Below are 23366 nucleotides of genomic sequence, written 5' to 3'. Positions count from 1 at the left end.
GCTTTGGGAAAGTAAGTAAGGAGAGCAGCTGGTCTTACTTAGACAGTTACAGTCCTTTTCTACACTGACACTGGCATAATTCCTCTTGACTGTGCATGAGAGGGATTTCCTAGTGGTTTTATTCTTAGACAAATGTGACAACTCTCTTTGACAAGTCTGTTTCTACAGAGGGAACTTACATGGCTGTTAAACTAGACACTCCTCCTTGAAGATGCTATGTGCTCATCAGTTGTCCACACAGGAAATGGATCACGAGGGACTACATGCACCCAGTTATCTATTTCTGTCTGTAGACAACTTTAGTTCAACACCAGTTTTACTAACAGTATGTTCACTTGTTGCCCACCTCCTCTAGTCATCTCAGTTTCTTCAGGCTGACAAGTGAAGAACAGAAATGACGAGACACCACTCGGTGCCTCAATCTAAAGCAATTTAACATGGACCTCAAGGTGCACTAAATAATAATTTTAGCTTGTATCAGGAGCACACCTTTGGACCAAGTATACTGATCATCCCCGCTTACTGTACTTTCATCCATGTTGCATAGCGCTCTTAGAGAGTGCTCTCAGACGCAATACAGCTGTGAGGTGCACTTCAAGGGTCCATCTGATGTTCTCCAGTTGTAAATGAAACCTACAGCAGTGGCATCAGCTTCTCAGCATCAGCTCTGCTGTTAAAGTGCTCCTAAAGAACTACCTGTTAAGGTAGACATAAGTTCAGAGAGTGAACTCTAGGAGAGAATTAACTAATGGGAAGAAGACACCATAGATCTTTTGTTTCTATCACATCTTTATCTACTTAGCTGAGCAGGCCTCTGAGGATTCCTTCTGTTAGCTCTTTATTCCCAGGAAGTGGGCTGAGACCTGGACCTGCCTCAGGGTTCAGGATCCCCTTAAGTGTCATGGCCTCTAGGAAACAGAAAATTTAATATCCAGAAGAATTGTGCAGCATGGCAGCACTGCTACAAAAGAAATAACTAGAAGGTAAATCCTAGAATATTTGAGAAATTTATTTCCTTGTTAATATGTCTCAAGTTTAATTCTAGATAAACTCAAAGCTTTCATCTCCACTAGGTGGTGTGTTTTGTCTTTCTGTCATATGTGGCCTTACAAAAATTCCTCCAAATCATTCATTCAAGAAAGGGACACAAAATATCATGAAATTTGAAACAGGAGTCTGGTCTACAGGAGACAGAAGTTTTATCAGGCCATTCCTCTTTGGTGTTTAATCGTTATGACTCCTTAAAAAAAAAAAAAAATGCTGTCAGGTAAAGGATAACTTACCTCTAGAACATTCTAAGATCCATGGAGAAATGAAGTATGAACCTGAAACAAAAATACCACCCTCTATTTGTCCTTACCCTAGGTGACATTTAAGTTTTTTGTGTGATTTTGTTGTTGTTGTTGTTTATTACAGTGCAACATTCTTAACAGCTCTTTGTTTTACGTCCAAATTACAAGACGATGCAGTTAAACATATTCCTGGATCTTTCTTGGCCAGTTCCATTTGCACTTGAATAAATATAGTTATGTATAAGAGAAGCGGAGAATGCCAGGCTGCATAACTGGATGTATCGTAGTAGATGGCCCCTAGCTAAATATAACTCTTTAGGGGATATATCCTTCTGGCTGAAACAAAACCAACTTCCTTGGCTGGTGCCATCCAGCACTTGGCTTCATCTAAAGTCCAGATAAAGTCAGCATTTATGTTTTTAAAACAAACAAACAAACAGAGCATAGATTGCTAATAGATATTTGTAGGCATTTATTTTTTTTATGCTCACTAAATAATAGTTACAGACATATACAGAGATAAAAAATAATATAGGAAGCAAGAAGCCCAAGAACTCATAAACAGCATACCAGAGCTCTGGAACTAATCTGCTACATGGTTCAGTTCTCCCTAAGATTCAGCAATAAAAATATCTTTAGTGGGAGTATATAACTAGGTAATTCTTACTGCACTTTTCCAGGATGGTTTGTAGATATTAAGTTTAAACAGAAGTCAGAGAAATCACAAAAACAAACCAGTAAGAGAAAGTTGTTCAAAGCACAAAACTGAATTGAACAAAACCCATCTGGCAAATTGAAGCAAAATCAACTGTAATTGTCTGTATGCTATCCATCCGTAACTTTGCTTGCCCTTGGAGAAGTGACACTGGTAACACAAGCTTTTTTTAATGAACCAAACCATGAGAAAACCAAACAATAAACACATCCAACAAAGAGTGAATCATCAACATATACTACTGAAACTTTCTTGTACTTCCTCACAGTGACAGTCTGCATGGAACCCATGTTAACTCACACTATTTACATATCCAGTTACATCCAAGATTAGCCAGAATAAATGTCTCTAAAGAGTTTACATGCCCATGTACCTTCTCTGAGAACAAAATTGAAAATACAGTACAACTACCTGTTATGCATCATTAATGGCATTTCTAAACACAGTTGCCACAGGAAGATTTGTTTCTGAATGCAAATTTACCAAACCAGCCATTTCCTCTGCCGATGACTGATGCGTGACAAATCTGAAGTATCTGCATCTACAATTATGAACACTATAGACTTAGTGAAATATATGGGGACAGATTTTCCAAGTATTTCAAGCTTGGATGGAAACAAAACCAGAAAATTCCTCAACAGCTAAAATAAAGACTTTAAGCTCATGAAAATAAACAGTTTGCAACTGGATTTCTCTCATAACCACTGCCACAGTCTAGTTACTCCGGAGTTATATTTTCTACAATAGAGTCTGTATGATATTATATTGACCAAAGTTTCTAAAAGTATGACTCTTGATGAGACAGAAAAATAGTAAAGATCTTTCTTGGTTGTATGCACTAGACAAATTGTCCTCTTGATATATCATTTTGTGCACACAGTCCCAAGAAGTGGTTTGTGCACTTGTAAATTGATACATGTGATAAGCTTTGCATTAAGTGTCCAACTGCTCTGTGAAACACAGAAACCTGAGAAACCCAAGACTATCATGGTTAGTGCATGTTTGCCTGTATTGCACATTAGCTATGTCTAATTATTGATGTTGATTAATTTAAACCTGATTTGTAGTCTGCTGCAAAATCTCATGCCAGCTGACTGCTTGATAGCAGCACCAATATACACAGGCCTATCATAGGAAAGAAGCACTTGGTGATGGATAATCACAAAGTACACTCAGGTGTACTGAGTACTTTCAAGTATTTTCAGGTTGGAGGTTTGTGATCCATTATCACATTCATGCTGTCGTTAAAATATGTCCCTGAACAGAGGTGAATTTAAGAGGATAAGAAAGAAAAGGAAACAGCACAGGGACAGAGATGCCCAATACTGGCATCACATCAACAAGGTAACTGCACTCTAGCCTCAGCAAACAGAGGTTCTACAGTCTTCACTTTGTAAATCACAGCAGCGGATGGCTGAAATCCACCCCCATACAATTCCCATGCCTGAAATGGCATTGCCTACATTTCACAGAATCACAGAATTTCTAGGTTGGAAGAGACCTCAAGATCATCGAGTCCACACCCTGATAAGAGACTTGGATTTCCAAAGAACTGAGTAACTTCTTTTCTCATACATTCTGATGCCTGTTATAGGGGGGCACAGTACACTTGAAACAACAGCAAAATATCTGGCCACTATTACACAGCCAATAAACTTTTATTTAGATGTGGAAGGAAAATATGCTTAAAGGAAGAAAAATCTACGGAGATTTATTATTCCCCTGAAATTCAGGCAAGTCCCACAGGTTCCCTGGCAGCATGTCAGCGCTTGAGCAAGAGGATGATCAGATTTTTTAAATCAAAGGCTCAAGTTAATATTAATATACATTGTACTAGAGACTTCTCATCTCCACATTGCTTCCTGATTGATACAATCTGTGTATGAGGAATAATCCAGATATTGGATTGCACATATTTGGCAGGTCTTGCACCCCTCTTCACAGACAATGGTTGTGTCATAACTCACAATGAAGTTATTGTAATACTGCTCAAACAGCTTGCTGTGTGGCATAGACAACTGCTTGGCCATTTCATATAAGCTTTCAGGCTTCAAGTCTTCAATACCATAAGCTTTAGTCAGGATGTATTCTAATTTCCAGTCCGATTCATTTTTCTTGTTGGCGTCTCTGAGATCCAAGTAAAACTGCCAAAGATCCTACAGTTTAAAAAAAAAAAAAAAAGAAGAAGAAAAAAAAATAGGCACTGCTGTATTGCTTTCTTCCCTGCTTCATTAAGTCTCTAGAGTGATATATTGATTAGGAAGCTGTCACTCCTCATTATTCACAAATGAATAGAAGGTCACGTCCCACCCCAAGAGCTGGGCTTACACCCAAAGCTGGTACTTGCAGTGTGGTAATGGTGGGGGGATGGGGAGAAGAAATGAGAAACACAAAAGGCAGCAGAGGCACTGTTAGAAGTCTTTCCTGTCCAAACTGTAAACCAAATTCCACTATGCTCGTGTCTGGCATGGGTCTGGGGCAAAAGAGTGAAATCCAGAACTCTTTTCTGTGGACACTGCTTGAGGGACAGAAATGGACAGAATGGACAGAAAAAGAATAGCCCAGGGAGAATTCAGAGGAAAGGGAGAGATGGAGATACAGGAATGAAAGCTGCACAGGAAAGAAGCAGGCAACATTAGCACAGATCTCCAGAGGGAAACCCCAGTCTCAGTCAAGCCACAGGATGTGTTGTCACTGAACTCGGCAAGGTCAAGACTTTACTTTGAATTACTGAGAGAATGTCTGAGTTACTCAGAGCTAAAAGCACCACACAGGATTCACTATATCTCCAAAAAAATAAAGACTACAGAAGTATTCTAAGTTTTGTCCTTTAAAATGTCTTTACAATTTCCTATTAAAAGTATAAACCCTATATAGAAAGCTGCATGATTATGAAAGGCATCACATGGCTAGAAGTGTGATTTTCTTCATCTGCTCTTCTATACCCTGTAGAAGCACTTCATGCCTCCCAAAGCTCAGACAATCACCAGCAAACAACACTGGTATGTAAACAAGCTAATAATAACTGGTATGAACCTTTTTCACCATTGCAGAGCTGAGCTCCCTGCAAACAGTTTCAGGATTATGCCCAGAAAAATTCTGACCATCTTTGATTCTACATCGTAGGAATGTTCAGAGAACAGGAAGCACTGGGTAGTCTTGCAGCCAGACACACTGACCAAGTTCTCTCTCAGATTTCATCTTCTTTGCCCAAGAAGAAAAATAACAGTAAGCACTAAAGTTCCACCAATTACCAGAATACTACAAAGGCTGACATCTCACTGTAATTTTTAGTGACAGTGTATTTAAATATTTAAGTCCTAAATGATGCTTTAAAAGCCTTACGTACCAGCAAGCTATAATCGAGAAGATCATATTGATAGAATCTGACACCCGGGTTATTGGACTCCATTTGCCATACATTCTTCACTGGGGTTACAGCAGGTGCCACAAACAAGGAATTTACTGGCTTTTCTGCAAGAAAAGGGAATGGAGGAAACACTTACCTTTCAATCATTTCTTTCTCAAACATATTTTTATGGAGAACCAACACAACGAGAGCTAGAGTGAGAAGCTTAAGTACATCAGCAATTTCTTACCCTGGATTAGTTACACCACTATTAATTCATTTATTTCCATTCAATGGACCAAAATCTGTGTATCTACAATCCACTGCTTATCAGTTAAGTTTATCTATACTGGAGGCTTCACACCAGTTCAACTATCCAAGTGCTAAATGGTCTTGCCTGCAGGTAAGGCCTCTGTACTTTGTATATTTCTACTGAAGAAACATCCAGAACTTTGAGTAGCTTTCCTCATGCTACACTTTACATGTTGCATTATGTATTTGTTCTTCATGTATTTATAATGTCATTAGAAACACCAGGGTATCATAAACTGACTCTGACTTCACTCATCTAGACTAGCCCAGAATCTAGTTAGTAAACACTGATCTTTATGGTAACTGAAACATGAGGACATACAAAAGTCTTAATGGGCAGAATATGCAGGTAAGAGTATTGAGAGGTTCTCTGTGTAACTCTCTGAAATTTTGTCAAAAAGAAAAATGACATAAAGAGAAGAAAGCCTAAAACTGTACAGATAAATGAACTGTACCACGCTACATGAAATTTCACTGTTTGGATTTTGGCAAAATATGCAAAATTATTAAAATACTCTGGAAGCAGTTACTTGCACATGGAAACTGTAATGAGAATGCATCAAGTTCTGCCTATTCTCAGTGAAATTTGCAGTAGAGGTGATGATTTCATGCACAAATGGGACAAGGGACAAAAATATGCATGTGTAAGACAGTTCTGAAAACCATTTGAGTGTATTAAAGGCCATTTATTTCACCTGGGTTGGATTGATTTTTACTGGACATTAATTCCATGTTAACGGTATGCAAGAAGGTAAATCATTTAAAGCCCTGTTAGCCCAGTCCGCGTTTTGGGCATTGCTTTTATAAGTTCATATAAAAACAAACACAGATAAGGAGCCAATTAATATTGGGATATTTTATGTAAACCAAAGCAGTAGACGCCTCACTATGCTGTAGACACAAGCATTTAACTAGCTACTTGTTAGAGATCTTCTGCTAGAGATGTAGGAGTGTTTCATACAGAAATATCCACGCTTAAAATTAAGGGATTTCAAAGCAATAAACAAACTTTTCAAACCTGGTTGCTTTTCTTGAAGGTGCTTTTCTTGCTGATCTAAGAGATGCAACAAGCAGAGACTTTCATTCCCCTGCCTCCTGCTTACCCCTATCTTAATTAACTTTGAAGCAGCAGGGAACTCAGCAGAGAGGCACAGTAATGATGCAGGAAACACAAGAACACAGAGCATGTCTAGTTGGCCTGAGAACATTCCCTTTGACACATTACACAATAGCAACTGGCTAGTACAATTTGCCCATGTCACTGAGAAAGTGGAGAGGAAAGAGTAGAAATTCTTGTCTAGGCATAAGCATTCATTAAAAATATAGGAAGCCTGCAGAGTCTCTTCAGACTTCAGAAAAAAAGACAGTCTGTCTTGCAAGGTTTTCTTCGGAAAAAATCTGCGAGTGTGTGAGGCTTGAACTTCTGTAGATAAATAGCAGAATTTCACAATTTCATTTTTCAGTTATTTACAACACAGACTGACCGGTAACACCATGTAAGAAAACATTAATTTGCTTTTAATCAAAAAGGATGAAGGATTCAAAGAGCATCCTTACCTTCTTCATCCAGAAGGACCATGATACTATCTCTATGTGTGTGGCCAAAAAACTGCCCAGCAATAACACTACTGTATTTGCGAAAAATCTTCACTAGTCTCTCATTGTAATACTCCCTGATAGCTGTAGTATTCCTTGCATATGGCAAGTATCCTACTGGTACATGTCCTATTATATACACCTAAGAAATTAGAGAAAACACAATTAGCATCTTCCTTTGAAACTGATAGTTTTAGCTTTAACTTAGCTTTAACACAATTTTATTCTAATGCTATCTTTGAAAAGGCATTCTGAAAGCCAGAAATCACAGCAGTTTTACTATACAAAATACAATGAGTAAGTATGTTTAAATTTAATTAGAAAAATAGTTTTTTCTTAGTGCATTCTTGAAAAAGAGTTCTGCTAACTCTCTGCATGATTTTAGGGCAAAGAAAAATGTGTTCAATTGTTTCAAATGAAAATGTAAGTTAACCAGGGCAAGACATGATTTGGCACCTCAAGGGAATAGCAAAAAATATTTGTGTTAGAGTATTATAGGGAATGGTCAGATATTCAGCATAAACATAGAAGAACTAATTACGATCTTTCTGTAAGTCTCTAAGTCTGTTGTTTAGACTGAGACTGGCCTCCAATGGCACAAGAAAGTGAAAGATCTCCTTTCCCCCCACTATAATATAATATTTAAAAAGACAGCAACTGTAAACATGTTTCACACTAAACACTTTTCCTGGTCAGCTGATGATCCAATCCCCACACCAATCAATAAACATGAGCAACAAGTTATAACCCCACTTAAAAACTGAGTATTATTAGGCAATTAATTATTATTATAGCACTTAAATTGAAGGTTGGCTAAGTTTTGTGGTTGTCAAAATCTTTTCTGATATCTAGTTTTCATACTCATAATTATGTATCAATGTAAATGAAATACAATAACTTTTGTCTCAGACCAAGGGCGCACATTTTAAGACTGAAGGCTTAGAGTAAAAAGATTCAGAAACAAAAGTTAAAGTATTTTCCTTCTGGCTCCTATGGCATTTTACATTATAAGAGAGAAAAGGTATTTTACTGGATAATTTGAGAAAGAGTATGCAATTATTGTATTAATTGTTGTAGTACATATATAATGTGCATATTCAACAAAGAATTATTAATACAAATGAAACTGATTTTTTCCATCTCTTTGGTAACATTAATATTATTCTAAAATCATATTTATATCACAGAATCACACAATCATCTAGGTTGGAAGAGACCTCCAAGATCATCTAGTCCAACCTCTGACCTACCACTAACAAGTCCTCCACTAAACCATATCACTAAGCTCTAAATCTAAACTTTTCTTAGTTTCTTCTTTTCTTCAAAGTTTAAACAAATAACACCAATGGGTTCTGTTCACTACCCTTACCTTTTCCTGCTTTTGTGAAGACGCTTCCAATATTTCCTCCAGCCAGGCCAACTGGTTGGCTGGGTCTGTGATATTCACAGTCACGCTATTTGGGCTGTAATATAAGTTTGTGTTCAAACTGATTATCCTGAGTGGTTGAGAGCCAACGCTTGATTCAAACAGCTGTGTGTAGAAGCCACCTGTGAAAGTAAGACCAACATCATCTGAAAAAAGAAAGGCTTCAAAGCACAACTTTAGAATCAAAGTACAGCACCAACAACATATCCAGTCTTCCTCTTCCTAGTAAAATAGGATGTGTTTAGCCAGGCTACGTATCAACTTATCACAACAGAACATCTTAAAAATCTGTTTTCAGGAACATTTTAGTATGAAAAGTGGACTCTGAATATTTTATGAATCCTTGCCTGTAACTGCCTTTGTTTTTGTTTCCACATGCAATTATCCAATTCATGCACAAGAAATGCCCTGTAACATTTCTACCACAAACGGAGATGCAGTAATTGTTAGAAGTACAAATACTGCAAACACATAGGTTTGTCCAGGAAGCCTGGTACTTCGAAACTCATTTAGCTTTAGACTAGGACATAATTAAGAGCATGGCACACAGGACTTCAATGGGTGCAATTTCATAGTTCATGGACTTCACTGGAGCCGTGACAATAGAGCTGTAACAATATACTTTAACGTTAAGATCTGCTCCTTTGAGTTTTATTTTCCTATTAGAATTCCTACTTCCATTCTTACCCAGATGTCTTTCTTTTTCAGAACACAAAACACAAATTAAAATTCCAAATCCATAATGTCTGGAAATTGGGCTGAATTTTTCAGTCTTTTGGTAAAAAGAAAAATCATAATTAGCATATCCTTATTTTACCAGTTGAGTAAGTTGGATACAAACATGATGTAATTAACAATATAATCACCAAGACTATGTACTACTATAATCTGAAGAAATATATGCCTATTCCATGCAGTATCAAAACAGAAACACCATGTCATCAACTTCTGTACAACCAAATTTAACTCTTCTTGTGCATCATGCATCTTTTTCTAGAAATGTACTTTTTATGAGGTCCTGAAGACAATAAGATACTTCACGAGTACTGGTAAAAAGCCAATAAAACTGTCCACGTTACAAGAAGCAGTAATGACTATTGCAAAGGAGAACAAATGTACCCTGAAGATAAGCATTGATATTCAAAAAGTTAAGTAACTTCTTCCAGAAGAAGCATTATTGTTAAGCTGCCATCCATCATATTTGATAAGTCATGACACTCCAGTAAAGTTCCCACTGGCTGGAAGAGGGGAAAAACAAGCCTGTTTCTAAAGAAAAAAAAAAAAAAAAAGAAGACCCAGGAAACTACAGGCTAGTCAGTCTCACCTCTGTGCCTGGCAATGCAGGAAAATGCCAAGCACAGATATAGGCTGGGCTGGGCAGAGAATGGACTGAGAGCAGTCCTGAGGAGAAGGTGTTGGATGATAAGAAGCACAACATGAACTAGCAATGTGTGCTTGCTGCCCAGAAAGCCAACCATATCCTGGGCTGCATCAAAAGAAGCTTGGCCAGCAGGTCAAGGAAAGTGATTTTCCCTTTCTGCTCTTGTGAGACCCCACCTGGAGGACTGCGTTCAGCTCTGGTGGTCCCCAGTACAACAAGGACATGGACCTATTAGCACAAGTCCAGAGGAGGGGCAGAGGGATGACCAAAGGACTGTAGCACCTCTACTGTCATAGAATCATTCCAGCTGGAAAAGACCTCCAAGATCATCAAGTCAAACTTTTAACCTAGTACTGAAGTCCACCACTAAACCACGCTAGTAAGTTCTCAATCCGCACCTTTCTTGAAGACCTCCAGAGATGGTGATTCAAACAATTCCCTGGGCAACCTATTGCAATGCCACACAACTCTTTCAGTAAAGAAATTTACCCTAGTACCCAACCTAAACCTCCCCTGGTGCAACTTGCGGCCATTTCCCCTCATCTTGTCTCCTGGTGCTTGAGAGAAGAGCCTGATCCCCACCTCACTATGACCCATACAATTAAAGTAATTGTACAGTGTCATTATTTGAGACTGAAACTCCTTTTCTCTAGAGGCTAAACAACCGCAATTCCCTCAGCCACTCCTCATAAGACCTGTTTTCTAGACCCCTCACCAGCTTCGTTGCCCTTCTCTGGACAAGCTCCAGCACCCCAATGCCCTTCTTGAAGTGAGGGGCCCAAAACTGAACACAGTACTCAAGGTGCAGACTCACCAGAGGTGAGAACAGAGGGACAGTGAGGGGAGAGACAGAGTTCAGAGGGACAACTAAGAGGACAGGCTGAGGGAGTTGGGGTTGCTCAGCCTGGGGAAGGAAGGGCTCCAGGGAGACCTTATAGAGGCCTTCCAGTGCCTAAAGGGGGCCTACAGGAAAGCTGAGGAGGGACTCTTTGTCAGGGAGTGTAGTGATAGGACAAGGGGTTATGGCTTTAAACTAAAGGAGGGTAGATTTTGATCAGATGTAAAGATGAAATTCTTCACTCAGAGAGTGGTGAGACCCTGGCACAGGTTGCCCAGAGAAGCTGTGATTGCCCCATCCCTGGAGGTGTTCAAGGCCAGGCTGGATGGGGCTTTGGGCAGCCTGGTCTGGTGGGAGGTGTCCTTGCCCTTGGCAGGGAGGTTGGAACTGGATGGTTCTGTTGAAGTGCCTTCCAACTCAAACCATTCTACGATTCTAGATAATCCACTGTAATAATTCATTCTGTGAGAAAGCTGAACAAAGGGGACAAATCTATAGCATCATTAGTCTCTAAGTCCTAGCTTTATGATGTATTACTGACACACTTTACCTTTTCTGAAGGTACTGATTGCTTCATCAGTTAGCCAAGGCTTCCAGAAATCTGCTACAGCATTGTAAACTTCACTGGTGGTTACAGGAAGCTGATCCTGTGAGACAGCAGAACTTGCCTAAGTCTTATTATTCAGACACATGTACAAAAAAATTAATTTATCATCCCACCTGATTTCTCCCATAATACGTAAGTGTAACCAGTGATCACCAGGTAGCACACCAGAAAGCAACAAAACTTCTCGCCATCCAGTATTGCTGATCAGGAAAAAAATCCCAGTCTTAGAACTGACAGCATTAACAATGTTAACACATTGTTAAACTAGTGCCAGAAATATTTCAAGCCTTAGGAGCACAGCTAAGTAAAAACCATACATCCTGAAAAATTATAAACCAAAGATTCACAATCTATTTGCCTTCTAAAAATACAGTCTCTTGGAGAAGAAGCTTGAACCCAAGTTTCTTATATAGCAGGTAAATTTTTCACACAACTTGGGATTCATAGCTCCCCGAAATCCCACAAAAACCCTCAGAAATATTTCAATGAGATTAACCAATATTTCCACTATATCCTCTAGTTCTGATTTAAAATGTAAAAGAAAAGTTTTGTCAATGTTTTCACATACCAGCTCTAATAAGGACTGCAGCACTTTTCAGTCCAAGCCAAGCAACGCCCAAGTGCCATAGCCTGATCAAAGACATGCTCCCATCTCACCCTGACAGGGAGATTCCAGTTTGTCATTGCCTTTCCTAAAATACCTGCTTCAATCTTTAATGCTAGGAAAAAAAAATCAGGTCAAAAAATAGGAACACTATTACAGTGCATGGGTTCTTAAACATAGAATTTGACCTTTCTAAGATCTTCGAAACTAACCTTACTTTATTAGAGGCTTAGGCACTAAGTCTCTGTCTAGAAGCAGTGCAATCAGTAGTCTGTTCAGACATTTGTTGCTTGTAATGCACAGGTATTAGTTACTAAGAAAGCTCTGAGTCATACCAGTTCAGCCAGAGCTAAGTCACTAAGACACAGCAAAGTCTGATCTCAGATAAGAGGCCATGTTATGGTCTTGGTCTTGGGCTCTAAAAGGCAAATCAGCGTTCTGTGAATATTTGGATCAGACAGCAGTTAAGGCATTTGTTGTAAGCAGGGGCAAGAATGTGAAACAAAGTAAGACTATGCAGAAAGACCAAGGTCACAGTAAAAAAAATCTAAAAGGTATCCCAGTGGTTGATTAACCTGAGTAGTATTTTTAATAGGCTCTGCAAGAAAAATCATCCAAGACCGTGAAATCATTATGATGGATAGGTCAGAATGCAACAGAAAGCAATAAAATTCTTTGGTGTATAGTAAGCAAACAGCCTCCACAGCTTCTCTGGAACAGCCTACAGAGTGTGGCTTGCTCCACATTACTTCCAGTCTGTGGTACGTATTGCCAAGCATGTCCCCAAGAAAAATAAAAATGTCTTCAAGAGCAAAAAAATCCAACAACCTCATAGTGGGGATTTTCTGGTCGCATGTTTTTTTTCCAACAGAAACAGAAACGTATGCCGGTTCTGTGCATTAGTGGAGTCTGCCATTTCAAAGCAAAGCACCACAAAAATACTTGTGTAGTTTTGGACACAAAACTACAACAGTTACTCCAATACGCAGCCTGCTTCAAAATGCTATTTGCCGTCCAGCTGCCCCTGCTGACCATCTTTTTTCTACCTTCAAACTTAATTTCACAAACAAAACTCATATTTGTCAAAAAAGTGTCACTACATTCAAATGTCAATGTCTGCCATGTGGATTTATATCTTTCTTTGTTTATGGGGTTACTGCATACAGCTTTTTTTCTTTATACCACAGGAGACTGCTGAATGACAACTATTCTCTGCTTTTATTTTTTAATTAAAATAAAAACGATACTATGAGTTAAACTTCAATGAAGGTGGTATTTACCAAATCATCAGTAGTTTCTGGTGAACTAACCTTGTTTCCTGTGAGTGTACGTGACAAACTCAAACTATACTAACAGCTTAAGACCAGAAAACACTCCAGTCCCGGCTTGGTCTGGGCACTCACAGCTCCAAGCTATGCTACATGCTTAGCTCTGATTTTCCTTCTCACATTGCCCTGTTCACTCTCTAAGCACTTCCAATGCTCCCTGATTTAGGAATCACTAATTACAGGCAATGATACTACTATACCAAAGCCATCTACCATACCAAATATCCCACAATAGGCCTAATTAATAACACAGAAGGCTGGAACAAAAGTCTTTATCAAATTGTGTTAGTTGACCTGCTCAACATCCCTTCCGATCCCCCCAGATCCAATGACAGAATTTGTTTCTCAGTCCTGTGCACTGCCAGATCACCTTGCAATATGTTTTAAAGGACAAATGAAGCAACTGTTTATTTTTGTGCTATGCCAAGAAAAATATTCACAGATCACTGACTGTAAAGAAGCACTGTCCTCAGCTGCAATGGCCCACATATACAGTAAATAGTTAATGGGAATATTTCTAAATTTTGAATAAGCAAAGAAAGAAAGACACATTTTTAATAGTAGTGGCAAAACTATGGGAACATTACAAAAGTTATTCCATCAGTGAGATAAAAAAATCCAGTGACGTCTGCAGGTAGACTTCCAGTAGGTCTTTCAGCAAGCCTTGAACCTTACCACATGCTGCCAGATGCACCAAGGATGTTATCTTTGTTACATTAAGCTATTGTACACACGCCTGACTTACATATATGTATGGCTTACATAGTAAGAAAAAGTGTGTATTGACACACTGATGAGACCTGGTGGTCCTAAGCCACGAGGAGAGGAATGGTTAACAGTAAACGTGCATCACCTCAGGCAATGTACAGATTTTATCTGGCACCAACATTTGGTTGGGTAACTTAACACATACAAATATACTTTGTATTTTAGATTGGAATTATTTATTTATCATTTTAAATGCTAATTGGAGAACCATAGGATACTGTTTCCAGAGTAACATTTATACAAATTTCACTGTTGTTTTTTTTTTCCACACTTGCCCTCTGAGGAATGAGAAACAAACCTAACATGGTACCTAAAAAAATTACTGATTTGTTTTACCTGTGGCCAGTAATCATGATTTCCCAAGGCTGGGAAAACCTGAAGATCTGGAAAGAAACTTCGAATTGTAGAACTCATATTGCCAATGATGTTAATGACGAGTTTTGTCGAGAGTTCTTTCACTGGAACATGTGGAGGGCTATCTCTGAAAAAAAGAGAAGGTTTTATTAACAAAGAGTTTAAGATTAGAAGTCATAAGCTATAATATAACTTGATTCTAGATATATCTCACAGAACCCACTACCTAATATATAGCCGAAATACATCTAAAAAGGTATCCACTTTATATTTAATGACCTTAAGACAAAAAATACAGTGCCTCCCATGATAATTCACTCCAATCAGTTATTCCTCTGAGTTTTCCTTTGCTTTCATTTTTCTGCTTTCCACCCTCCCCGCAGCCTGTTTAACTTGCACTAATAAAGTCACATGGCACATGTCACAGTGAACAGTCCAACAATACCCACAAATGGTTTCAGAGATCAAAACCTGTTCCTGAGGCCTTATATACTCAATCTTCCACTTATTAGCCATTCAGACAAGTGGAGACTCTTTAAAAGTAGCATTTGTGAGATACTAAACTGAGGATGTGTTGGTGTCAATATAAACTTGTGAATTACTGCACTATATGCCTATCCAGCTGTTAAAAGCTTTAATTGTAGACTGACTTACCCAGTCCAAATCATGAATGAAGCCTGCTGCCTTGAATCCTTCATGAATGTAAATGCTGACAAAATAAGTTGATATGGAGAATCACACAAAAAGTCTCCAAAAGGGCCTGGGTTAGAGGCATTGGCTCCTTTGGAAGAAGAACAAACTTTGGTGCGATCAGGGGTGATGTGGTAAGTTGGATCTAAATGCAGATCAGATACATGCCAGAACTGTCCTGTTTACAGAAAACAAAGATTAAAGAAAATGCATTATTTCTCACCAGGCTTCTAAGAATCCCATTCCTTATACAGCCTGGGAAAAAATAAATAAATAAATAAATGTAATTAGCTGAATCTAAAGTTAAACAGGAATCTCTGACATTGACTTCTGAAAAGTGCAAGTATTTTACTTAAAAAATACATAGTAGTTCTGTGACTTTCTGATTACAACTTGCAAATGTGAATTGGATACACATGGATAACCCCATGTTTGCTCCATTTTTTTTCTACTGCTGTTCCTCTTTGAAGTTTTGTAAAGAAGAATGAATTTAACAAATTGCTGATTATCCCGCCTGATAAGTGTGCATGAGTGGTGCATTCCTGACAAGAGTACTTCACATAGTCTGCTTAGAAACAATGAAAACAGAAGCAGAGGCATGGATTGTTTCAACGATTCAGCAGAAAAAAAAATTGAGATTGGCAGGGGCTGGAATATGGAGCTCCTTTTCATTTATAGCAATCTGGAAACTGAAGAGCAGAGGAGGTGCTAGAGGGACTTCTCCATTCTACCACCTGAAAAAAGACAGGGAGTAACAATTTTAATTATTTTTCTACACCTTCCCTGGCTGGAGGCTGCTATAAAAGATAATGGTCTAGAAGGAAAGGCATGAAACAGCTTGTGTGCAGATTTCAAAGCACTGCTCCCTAGCAGCCACAGCAGCAAAAAGACTGGGCTTCTTACCAAAGAGAGGTGTATCAGCCTTAAATACTGAGTATTTTCTAGGTTGACACATTCTTAGTCACTTGTCACTTAGCACCGCGAAGAAAAAAAAAACAAACTCAATAGCATGGGAATATATTGAACAAGATGAATTAAGCCTGTATGAGATCAGCAGCCTTCAAGTCCCATGTAAAACATGAGCAATTTCTCTCTGTCAGTTTCAAAGCATTTGGAAAAGGCAAGTCTATCGGTGGCACTGGTTGTGAAACTGGGACAGATATAAATTGATTTTCCCAAGGTCACATGCTCACTCAGCGACATAACAGGCAACACACGGCTCGACCTTGTGGAGCTTTATTTCAGGAAGCCAAGCCCAGCAGCAATCTTTCAGATCTACAACGCTGCGCCTTCTGCGAGCACAAGACGCGGAAACGCCTGAACACTGCTGCGCGCTTGGTTTGAGACATCTGTGATCACAGGGACGGCAAATCCCGTGCAAACAATGTCGGAGCACTCACCTGTGGCTGTTACCGTGCCGGAAACCAGGCCAGGCAAAGCACGCTGCTGGCTGACAGCACAGAACAGCACTCCTGTTTGCAGGGCACGCTCCAGGGCACTGCAGGGCGGGCAGGGCACGGCTCACCTTACCTGACACCGGCTGGAGTGCGGCGTACCCTGCTGACTGCCTGGAGACCCTGGTTAACCCGCACCTACCTGAGCAGCACCGCATGCAGCTAGCTAAAAGTTACAGCTAGCTGGGACACAAAACAGCAGCAGCCTGTATTGGCAGGGGTAGAAACACGCAGGGAGGCGCCGGACGGGGCTTGCCCCTTGGGGGTTATGGGACCCGCAGCCAGGGCAGCCGGGGCTGGCAGGGGACCCCCGGGGCTGGTAGGGGCCTCCCCTCCCGGGGCCCCCCTGGGCCGGGCGGGCACTGCGGGCCGCCGCTGCCCCCTCGCCCGCCGCCCCTCCGCCGCCCCCCGCTCCGCCGCGGGGCCTGGCGGCGGCCTCACTCACCCACAGCGGAGCGGGGCCCCGGGCCGGCCGGCGCCGCCTCGGCCGCTCGCAGCGCGGAGCAGAGCAGCGCCAGGCCCAGGGCCAGGCAGGCGGCGCGTCCCCACGGCGGCTCCATGTTGGCGGTGCCGGGAGGGCCCTGCCCGCCGACGGCTGCTCGCGGGACCGCCCCGGCCGGGAGGGGAGGAAAGGGGCGAGCCCAGGGCTGCCCGAGCCCGGGCAGAGCGGGGAGCGCTTGGCAGGCCTAGGGGAGGCCAGAGCAAGTCTAGGGTAGCTTTTGGAAGGAAGGTTCCTCACAGAAAAATGCGGAGTTACAGCGCAAACACCAGCCCCGCTGTTACACGTTACCGCAGAGGAGCTCATTGCTCAAGAATAGTTTCCTGTGGAGGACCCGGTGTCAGTTTTAGTAGCAAATTAGAGTAAATGTCACCAATCCCCAAACTGCCCCTCCACGTCCACCCACTGAGGGTGGTTTTCTGTCCGAATCTGTTTTCCAGTGGTCTGCAAAGCCATTTTAGCAGAGCTGGAGGTCCCTTGTGTCAGTGTTTCCTTCACTTTCCCACTCCTCTGAACAGTGCCACAGGCACTTCATGAATACCACACTTCTCCATTTTTTCTTACCCTTATTTACTTTGGCATTAATATTGTTCATCTTTAGAACAGGAAAGTACCTCACCAATAAGATTTATGACAGTTTCATATATTACATATAGAATGCACATCTGTATGGAAAAGTCATCTTTTTTAAAAAGTGAAAGTAATGTAAAATATTCAACATTCAGGCTTTATGTGTAAACCAAGTTTTAACAGTCTCAGTGTTGTCTTATATTTGATTAAAACTTTTTTCTTTTCTTTTTTTTTCACTTCATGCCCCATAAATCACTTGTCAGAAAGATGAATGCCACTAATGGAGACCCAAGTCTGTTCCTCAGCAATGAAGTAAAAGCAGCTGTTCCCATCTCTATGCAAAGAGGTGGCAAGGACTACAGCCCGTGTGATGAATACACACACGGGCGGATAGGCAGACATGGGGTGAGATGAATGAAAGCTGAAATTGAGGTTTAAATGAGCAAATAAAACCAAATGACAGAAGATGCTGCTTAAGCAAATGGAGGCTGAAATGGCCCAGAACAAAAAGAATCCAGCTCCCCATACCATTGAAACAAGTTTACATTTCTCTGATGAACAGTTAGTTCCTAGTTTTTAAGTGATCAATATCCACCATTTAAAACATATTTATGATAGCTCATAATTAAGGACTGTCTTACATTTCTAGTGTTCCCCATAAGGAGAAAAAAAAAAAAAAAAAAAAAAGCACTTTGATGTTCCTTTCAGGCAGCTTCTTTGTGAAAAAGTGAAGCTGACAAATTAAGGCTTGTATTGTTGTTGGCTAGATGCCACAGTTGTGTCTGAACTTTTATTGGATGAGTGAGATAAGCTATTGAGGTTACCTTAGCCCTTAAGGAAGAAAGCTGTCTATCTAAGGAAACAAAAAGCCACTTCCCCTGATATCCAGTTGCAAATCTGAGGGGATGCACAGTGCAGGATCAGGCCTGGGAGGTTGGGAAGGGCTCGCCTCCTGCACCTCCCTTGGCAGCCATACTCCCCCGCTATTGAGCAGCTGAATGCCACAGCTCCACCCTACCTGTTTAAAGATTTGCAGCTACCTACATCTCACTATGGGCCACTGAGCCAGCATGTCAGAAAACATGGGAGTTTCCAAACATGCTCCTCCATGATGCCAGCAACTGCTTCAGTTTTCCTAAGATAAAGTACTGTGCAGTGTTTGCCTCACTAATCTTTTAGGGAATATTTTCCAGGAAAGTTTTAATTTATTTCTTCTATGCAGTATTTTACCTTAATTTGCTCACAGTGCATTGTAAATTCCAGTACATATTTGCTATAAAACTACAGTGCAGGGAGAGGAATCTCAGAAGGTTTGTCTTGTATTGTTTTCCCTCCCACCCCTGGGGAGAGGGATGAAAGACAAGCTTTGTATATTGGGCTCCCCCAGTCCTTCCCTTTATCATGTCGGTCCTTTCCTCCCATCCTGTGAAACACTTCACTCTTTGAACAGATGTACTTTAGTCTTCTGTATATTAGCAAAAACAAACAACAACAAAAAAAACACATTAACCAAACTAAAAACAAAGAACTCTAACTATTAAAACAAGCACTACATGAATCCCACAGAAATCAAAGGCTGTCTATCTGCTGACCTTAGCAGGATAATCGGATAGCATGTTTCAAGTGAAGAGAGGAGCTGAAACTGGGTTGAACCTCTCACACCTGCCTACACACACAGACAGGGGGCTTTAGATTTCTTCAGCAGAGAAGCTACCTCTTCTGAATGAAGGCAGTTTTTCATTTCCCACATACCCCACATCCCATACAGTCAATGCCCCAGGGTTTTGTACACCACATGCTTTTCTACTGCTTAACTGAGAAAAAGGAACATTTACAACTCCCTCTAAAACACTGGAATATTATCCCATAAAATGCAAAAGGAGCACAGGTTTAAAAAACATTTTAATTTCTGTTGAATCTCCATTCCAAAACAATTCAAATATGTTCCATTTACTGTAAAAAAGAAAGGCAAGTGTTTCAGAGTTTTAATGCAAAGTTTAACCTGTTGCACTATACAGCACACGTTTGCCAGTTTGATGGCATAAAGTTGTTTTTTTTTTTTTAAAAAAAAAAAAAAAAAAAAAAACACCCCCCCCCCCCCCTCCAAAAAAAATCTTTATTAATCCTTCATACCAGAAATGTGCATTTAAGCTACTTTCAGTTATGGACGGTACATTAATCCATCCAGAAGTAACATCTGGACAGGGGTCAGGTAAACTACGCTTTCTCATAGTGGCGAACAGCAACCACATCACCAAAGGTCAGAGTCTGCAAGTCCAAGGAAAAGACAGTGATGTTAGACACTAGACATTTTCTGGAATAACTTAAAGCATATTAAGAAGTCCATAACTGGACAAACAAGGTTGTTTCACATTACTCAATATATAGAAAAAAAACACTTATTTTACTTTATTGATATTTTAAGTAAGCAAGAGGAAAAAATTCAAAAAGTTATGATTCCCTTATTAATGTAACTTCATCCTTCCTACTCTCAAACCTAAGAAAGGCATAATACACTTACAATACAACTTGAGACTAGAAAGGACTGTTTAATTCTTCTGATTTTGTGAATGTAATTTCTTAAATTTATCATTTATCGTTTATCAGATAACACATTTTGCCAAAGTTAATCAAAATATGCAGTGTAAAATCTGACCCCCCCCCATTTTTGTATTCTATACTATTCCGCATAGGTATATACTTAAGGAGAATCTCATACTAAAATAAATGCATTCTATGCACTTACGTGGCTAGAACTGACAAATATTCCAATTACTGCAGTTGTTTAAAACACTGAGTGCAGTTTGTGAGCTTCGGACGTATTTTGCTAATTGGAATATAGCAGCTCACTGCATTCAAATTCCAAAGGAAGTGCTTTTTTCTGTATGTGTGTTGCTGTTTCCAAAAACGAAATGTATTTTTCCTTGAATCACTGTCACATTGTGCTGCACTGACTATAAACTTTAAAAAGTTCATTATTTGTAAGTCTCCATCCACACAGATACTCTTTGAACTTTTCAGAAAATAAAGCTGTTTCTCTCTAACAGTCAAATCACATAGGTTAACTGAAATAGCTGAAGAGGTTTTATTTCGAAAGCTACTCTATGCCAAAAATAAGCATGAATATTGTCAGTCTGGACCTGTTCCTGAAAAGTCAGGAAGATAATGGGAATTTAAAACAAGAACGATTTTTCTCCAGACTATTGCAGTTTTAATCATTTTTAACAAGATAGGAAGAATAAGCCCTTAAATGAAATATGAAAATACTATCACCTCCAGCAATACTCAAGTTTTATTTTACTATGGAAATACTTAAATACTTGTTCTGTGCAATCAAATATCATTTGCACGTGCACATATAAAACATTTTTAAAGAAATCTACATTATCACTAACAACAAATCATTGCCTATATAATAATCAAGAACTTCATATATTTTGCAAATTACCATAACTATTTACTTATTTATTTTTGCTTGCGCGTTTACATAAAGTCTAGAGAGAAAGGATACACTTGGCATATGCACAGGTTGGCCTGCCTAAAACCACTAGCAATTCTTGAATTGTCAGTAAAACTAGATGCAAAACAGAAAAAAAAAAAAAACATTTGAAAAATCTCTCCTAGCTTTCCCCACCAATTAGTTTAGGCTTTGTGTGCAAGTTAACATTTACCCACAAAGTTGACAAGTTTGAGATAATGATATTAGTGGTGTACGTGAATGTTCAGTGATTTTTATACTTACCATTACCATTTTGCCATCCTTTATTTCTCTAACAAAGTTTGTTTCTTTGCCATCCCACTTCTGTACGTGAACTAGCTTGTCTCCATCCAGGGTCACAACAGACTGTGAGATATCAAAAAATACAGACACTCATTTATTTGGGGGTACTTAAGATTCAACTCATGTTAAGCATGCACTTTTCTATTGAATTCTCTCTAGATCCACATGCATCTACTGAAAAGAAAAAGTAGTCCCTGCCATTTTAAAGCCAAGCACATGAATCATCCTCGTTTTAAGGGCGAACTCCATACAATTAGCATTTGTATCAAAGAAAGGAAAAAGTTTCCTTTGAGTTCCAGTCTCGAAGGAAACATCCTTTCAGATGTGCTTTGGGTAACTGCTTTGTTAAGCCTTCAATGACACAGGCAGAAGGCATTCCCTCATTTCAACCAGAAAAAGTTGCACCAGATGATCTTTTATCAAACGAAAAGAAAAAATGGGCAACCAACAGAATTCCTCAACACTGGAAGGTAGAAAGGGGGCTGAAGACATAATATGCCGATTCAGACAAGACACAGTGCAAGTAGACAAGATGCAATCTTGTCTTTTTCTCCTGTCCTACACAGTGCTACAGCTAGCAGTAGCAGAGGTTACTTTTTTTTTTCTCCTTTGACTCTACCCTGCAAAGGATACAACCTCAGGGGTAGGAAGGGAGGAGGAAAAAAAAAAAAAAGTTCACTTACTTTGCAGTTTCTATCATCTGGGGTAGTCTCATCAAATTCCTCTCCAAGTTTAAAGCTGATTTCTGTGTTTTTGAAAGTGCTCTGAGTCCTGATCACTACTTTGTCCCCCTCGCTGCTGATAATCACAGTGGGCTTAGTCACATTCCCCACCTGCCGCGTAGCAAACCCCACTCCTAAACCCCCAAGGAAAAAACAAAGATCCATCAGACATCTGTCATCCTAAAACATCCTTCCCGCCACACGCCGAGGCACACAGACCTCCTCCCCTGCCCCACAGCTGCAGGTTACCGGTGACAAACGCCACTTTTTGGCCCCGATCCCGCCGCAGGACCGCGGCCGCCCCGCCACCCGTCCCCACATGGCCGCAGCCCCGGGCCTGCCGCTGCCCCCGCTCGGTGCCACGAGGAGCCGCCGCTCGGGGGCACGGCGAGCGCCAGCACCCCGCGGCCCCCGGCAGCGCTCGCCCTGACTTCGTGCCCACCCGGCCATCTCCTGCAGCTGGGGGAGCCGGGCATGGGCACGGGCACGGGGCTCTCCCACATTTCGGGCTTCCCACGGCGCCCCAGACCCGGCTCTGCCGGCCCTACCTACCCAGCGCCTTCATGTACTCGTCGAAGTTGTGGCTGTCCACCAGCTTCCACGTCGCGCAGAAAGCCTCGACCATGGCGGCCCGCTGCGGGTGCTGGTGCTGGGGGTGCCAAGGGAGCGCCGTGCCGCCCGCGCCGCCCCGCATATAAAGCCGGCGCCCGGCGGGGGGCCGGCAGGCGGGGTTGGCGGCGGTCCGCCCCCGCGGGCAGGCCGGGGGCCGCGGCCCGGAGCTTCCCCGCCCCGCCGGGGCAGGCCCCGGGTGGGAAGGGGCGAGGGCAGCTGGGTGCTAGGGAGGGGAAGGGGAGCGCTGGGTGCCTAGGGTTGGGGCAGGCGGTGCCCACCCGGGGGTCCTGTGCGGGTGGAAGGGCAGAGGGATGCACTTGGCAGGCCCGCTCGCCTCAGTACCCACCGTCCACACAGCCCGCTGCCAAAAAAGAAGCGGGTGCCAAACATGAAGGACTCAGCTTGAATAAAAATGCACTACCACAGGAACACCTTCATGGGAAGCTTTCCTTTCAGGCCTTTCCAGCC

General features: G+C 41.0%; 2 protein-coding genes across 2 annotated transcripts; both read right to left on the bottom strand.

Annotated features, from left to right (window-relative positions):
- Positions 1–1740: 1740 nt before the first annotated feature.
- Positions 1741–17290, bottom strand: SMPDL3A (sphingomyelin phosphodiesterase acid like 3A). Its single transcript, XM_032184043.1, has 8 exons — positions 17160–17290; positions 15225–15438; positions 14553–14697; positions 11460–11556; positions 8634–8812; positions 7226–7406; positions 5357–5481; positions 1741–4163 (listed from the first exon to the last, which is right to left on the bottom strand). The coding sequence occupies exons 1-8, from the start codon at positions 17272–17274 to the stop codon at positions 3852–3854; spliced, it is 1368 nt and encodes a 455-aa protein (XP_032039934.1). The 5' UTR covers positions 17275–17290; the 3' UTR covers positions 1741–3851.
- Positions 17291–19887: 2597 nt separating this feature from the next.
- On the bottom strand, positions 19888–22954 carry FABP7 (fatty acid binding protein 7). Its single transcript, XM_032184044.1, has 4 exons — positions 22839–22954; positions 22248–22420; positions 21526–21627; positions 19888–20051 (listed from the first exon to the last, which is right to left on the bottom strand). Exons 1-4 carry the CDS (start codon positions 22909–22911, stop codon positions 20001–20003), a joined length of 399 nt encoding a protein of 132 aa, XP_032039935.1. The 5' UTR covers positions 22912–22954; the 3' UTR covers positions 19888–20000.
- Between the last annotated feature and the right edge of the window lie 412 nt (positions 22955–23366).

This window comes from Aythya fuligula, chromosome 3, assembly GCF_009819795.1.
Source record: "Aythya fuligula isolate bAytFul2 chromosome 3, bAytFul2.pri, whole genome shotgun sequence".
Lineage (NCBI taxonomy): Eukaryota > Metazoa > Chordata > Aves > Anseriformes > Anatidae > Aythya > Aythya fuligula.
Note: the sequence above shows the minus strand (reverse complement) of the source record. Positions and strands in the feature narration are given on the sequence as shown.

Excerpts from the sequence above, each read along its gene's own strand:
- SMPDL3A (XM_032184043.1), bottom strand. The coding sequence starts at position 17,274 with ATGGAGCCGCCGTGGGGACGCGCCGCCTGCCTGGCCCTGGGCCTGGCG. Across the intron at positions 14,698-15,224 it reads TCATTCATGATTTGGACTGG|AGATAGCCCTCCACATGTTC; the intron begins GTAAGTCAGTCT and ends TCTTTTTTTCAG. Across the intron at positions 5,482-7,225 it reads GGTCCTTCTGGATGAAGAAG|AAAAGCCAGTAAATTCCTTG; the intron begins GTAAGGATGCTC and ends CTTTTCTTGCAG.
- FABP7 (XM_032184044.1), bottom strand. The coding sequence starts at position 22,911 with ATGGTCGAGGCTTTCTGCGCGACGTGGAAGCTGGTGGACAGCCACAAC. Across the intron at positions 22,421-22,838 it reads CGAGTACATGAAGGCGCTGG|GAGTGGGGTTTGCTACGCGG; the intron begins GTAGGTAGGGCC and ends TTGGGGGTTTAG. Across the intron at positions 20,052-21,525 it reads AGGATGGCAAAATGGTAATG|ACTCTGACCTTTGGTGATGT; the intron begins GTAAGTATAAAA and ends TTGGACTTGCAG.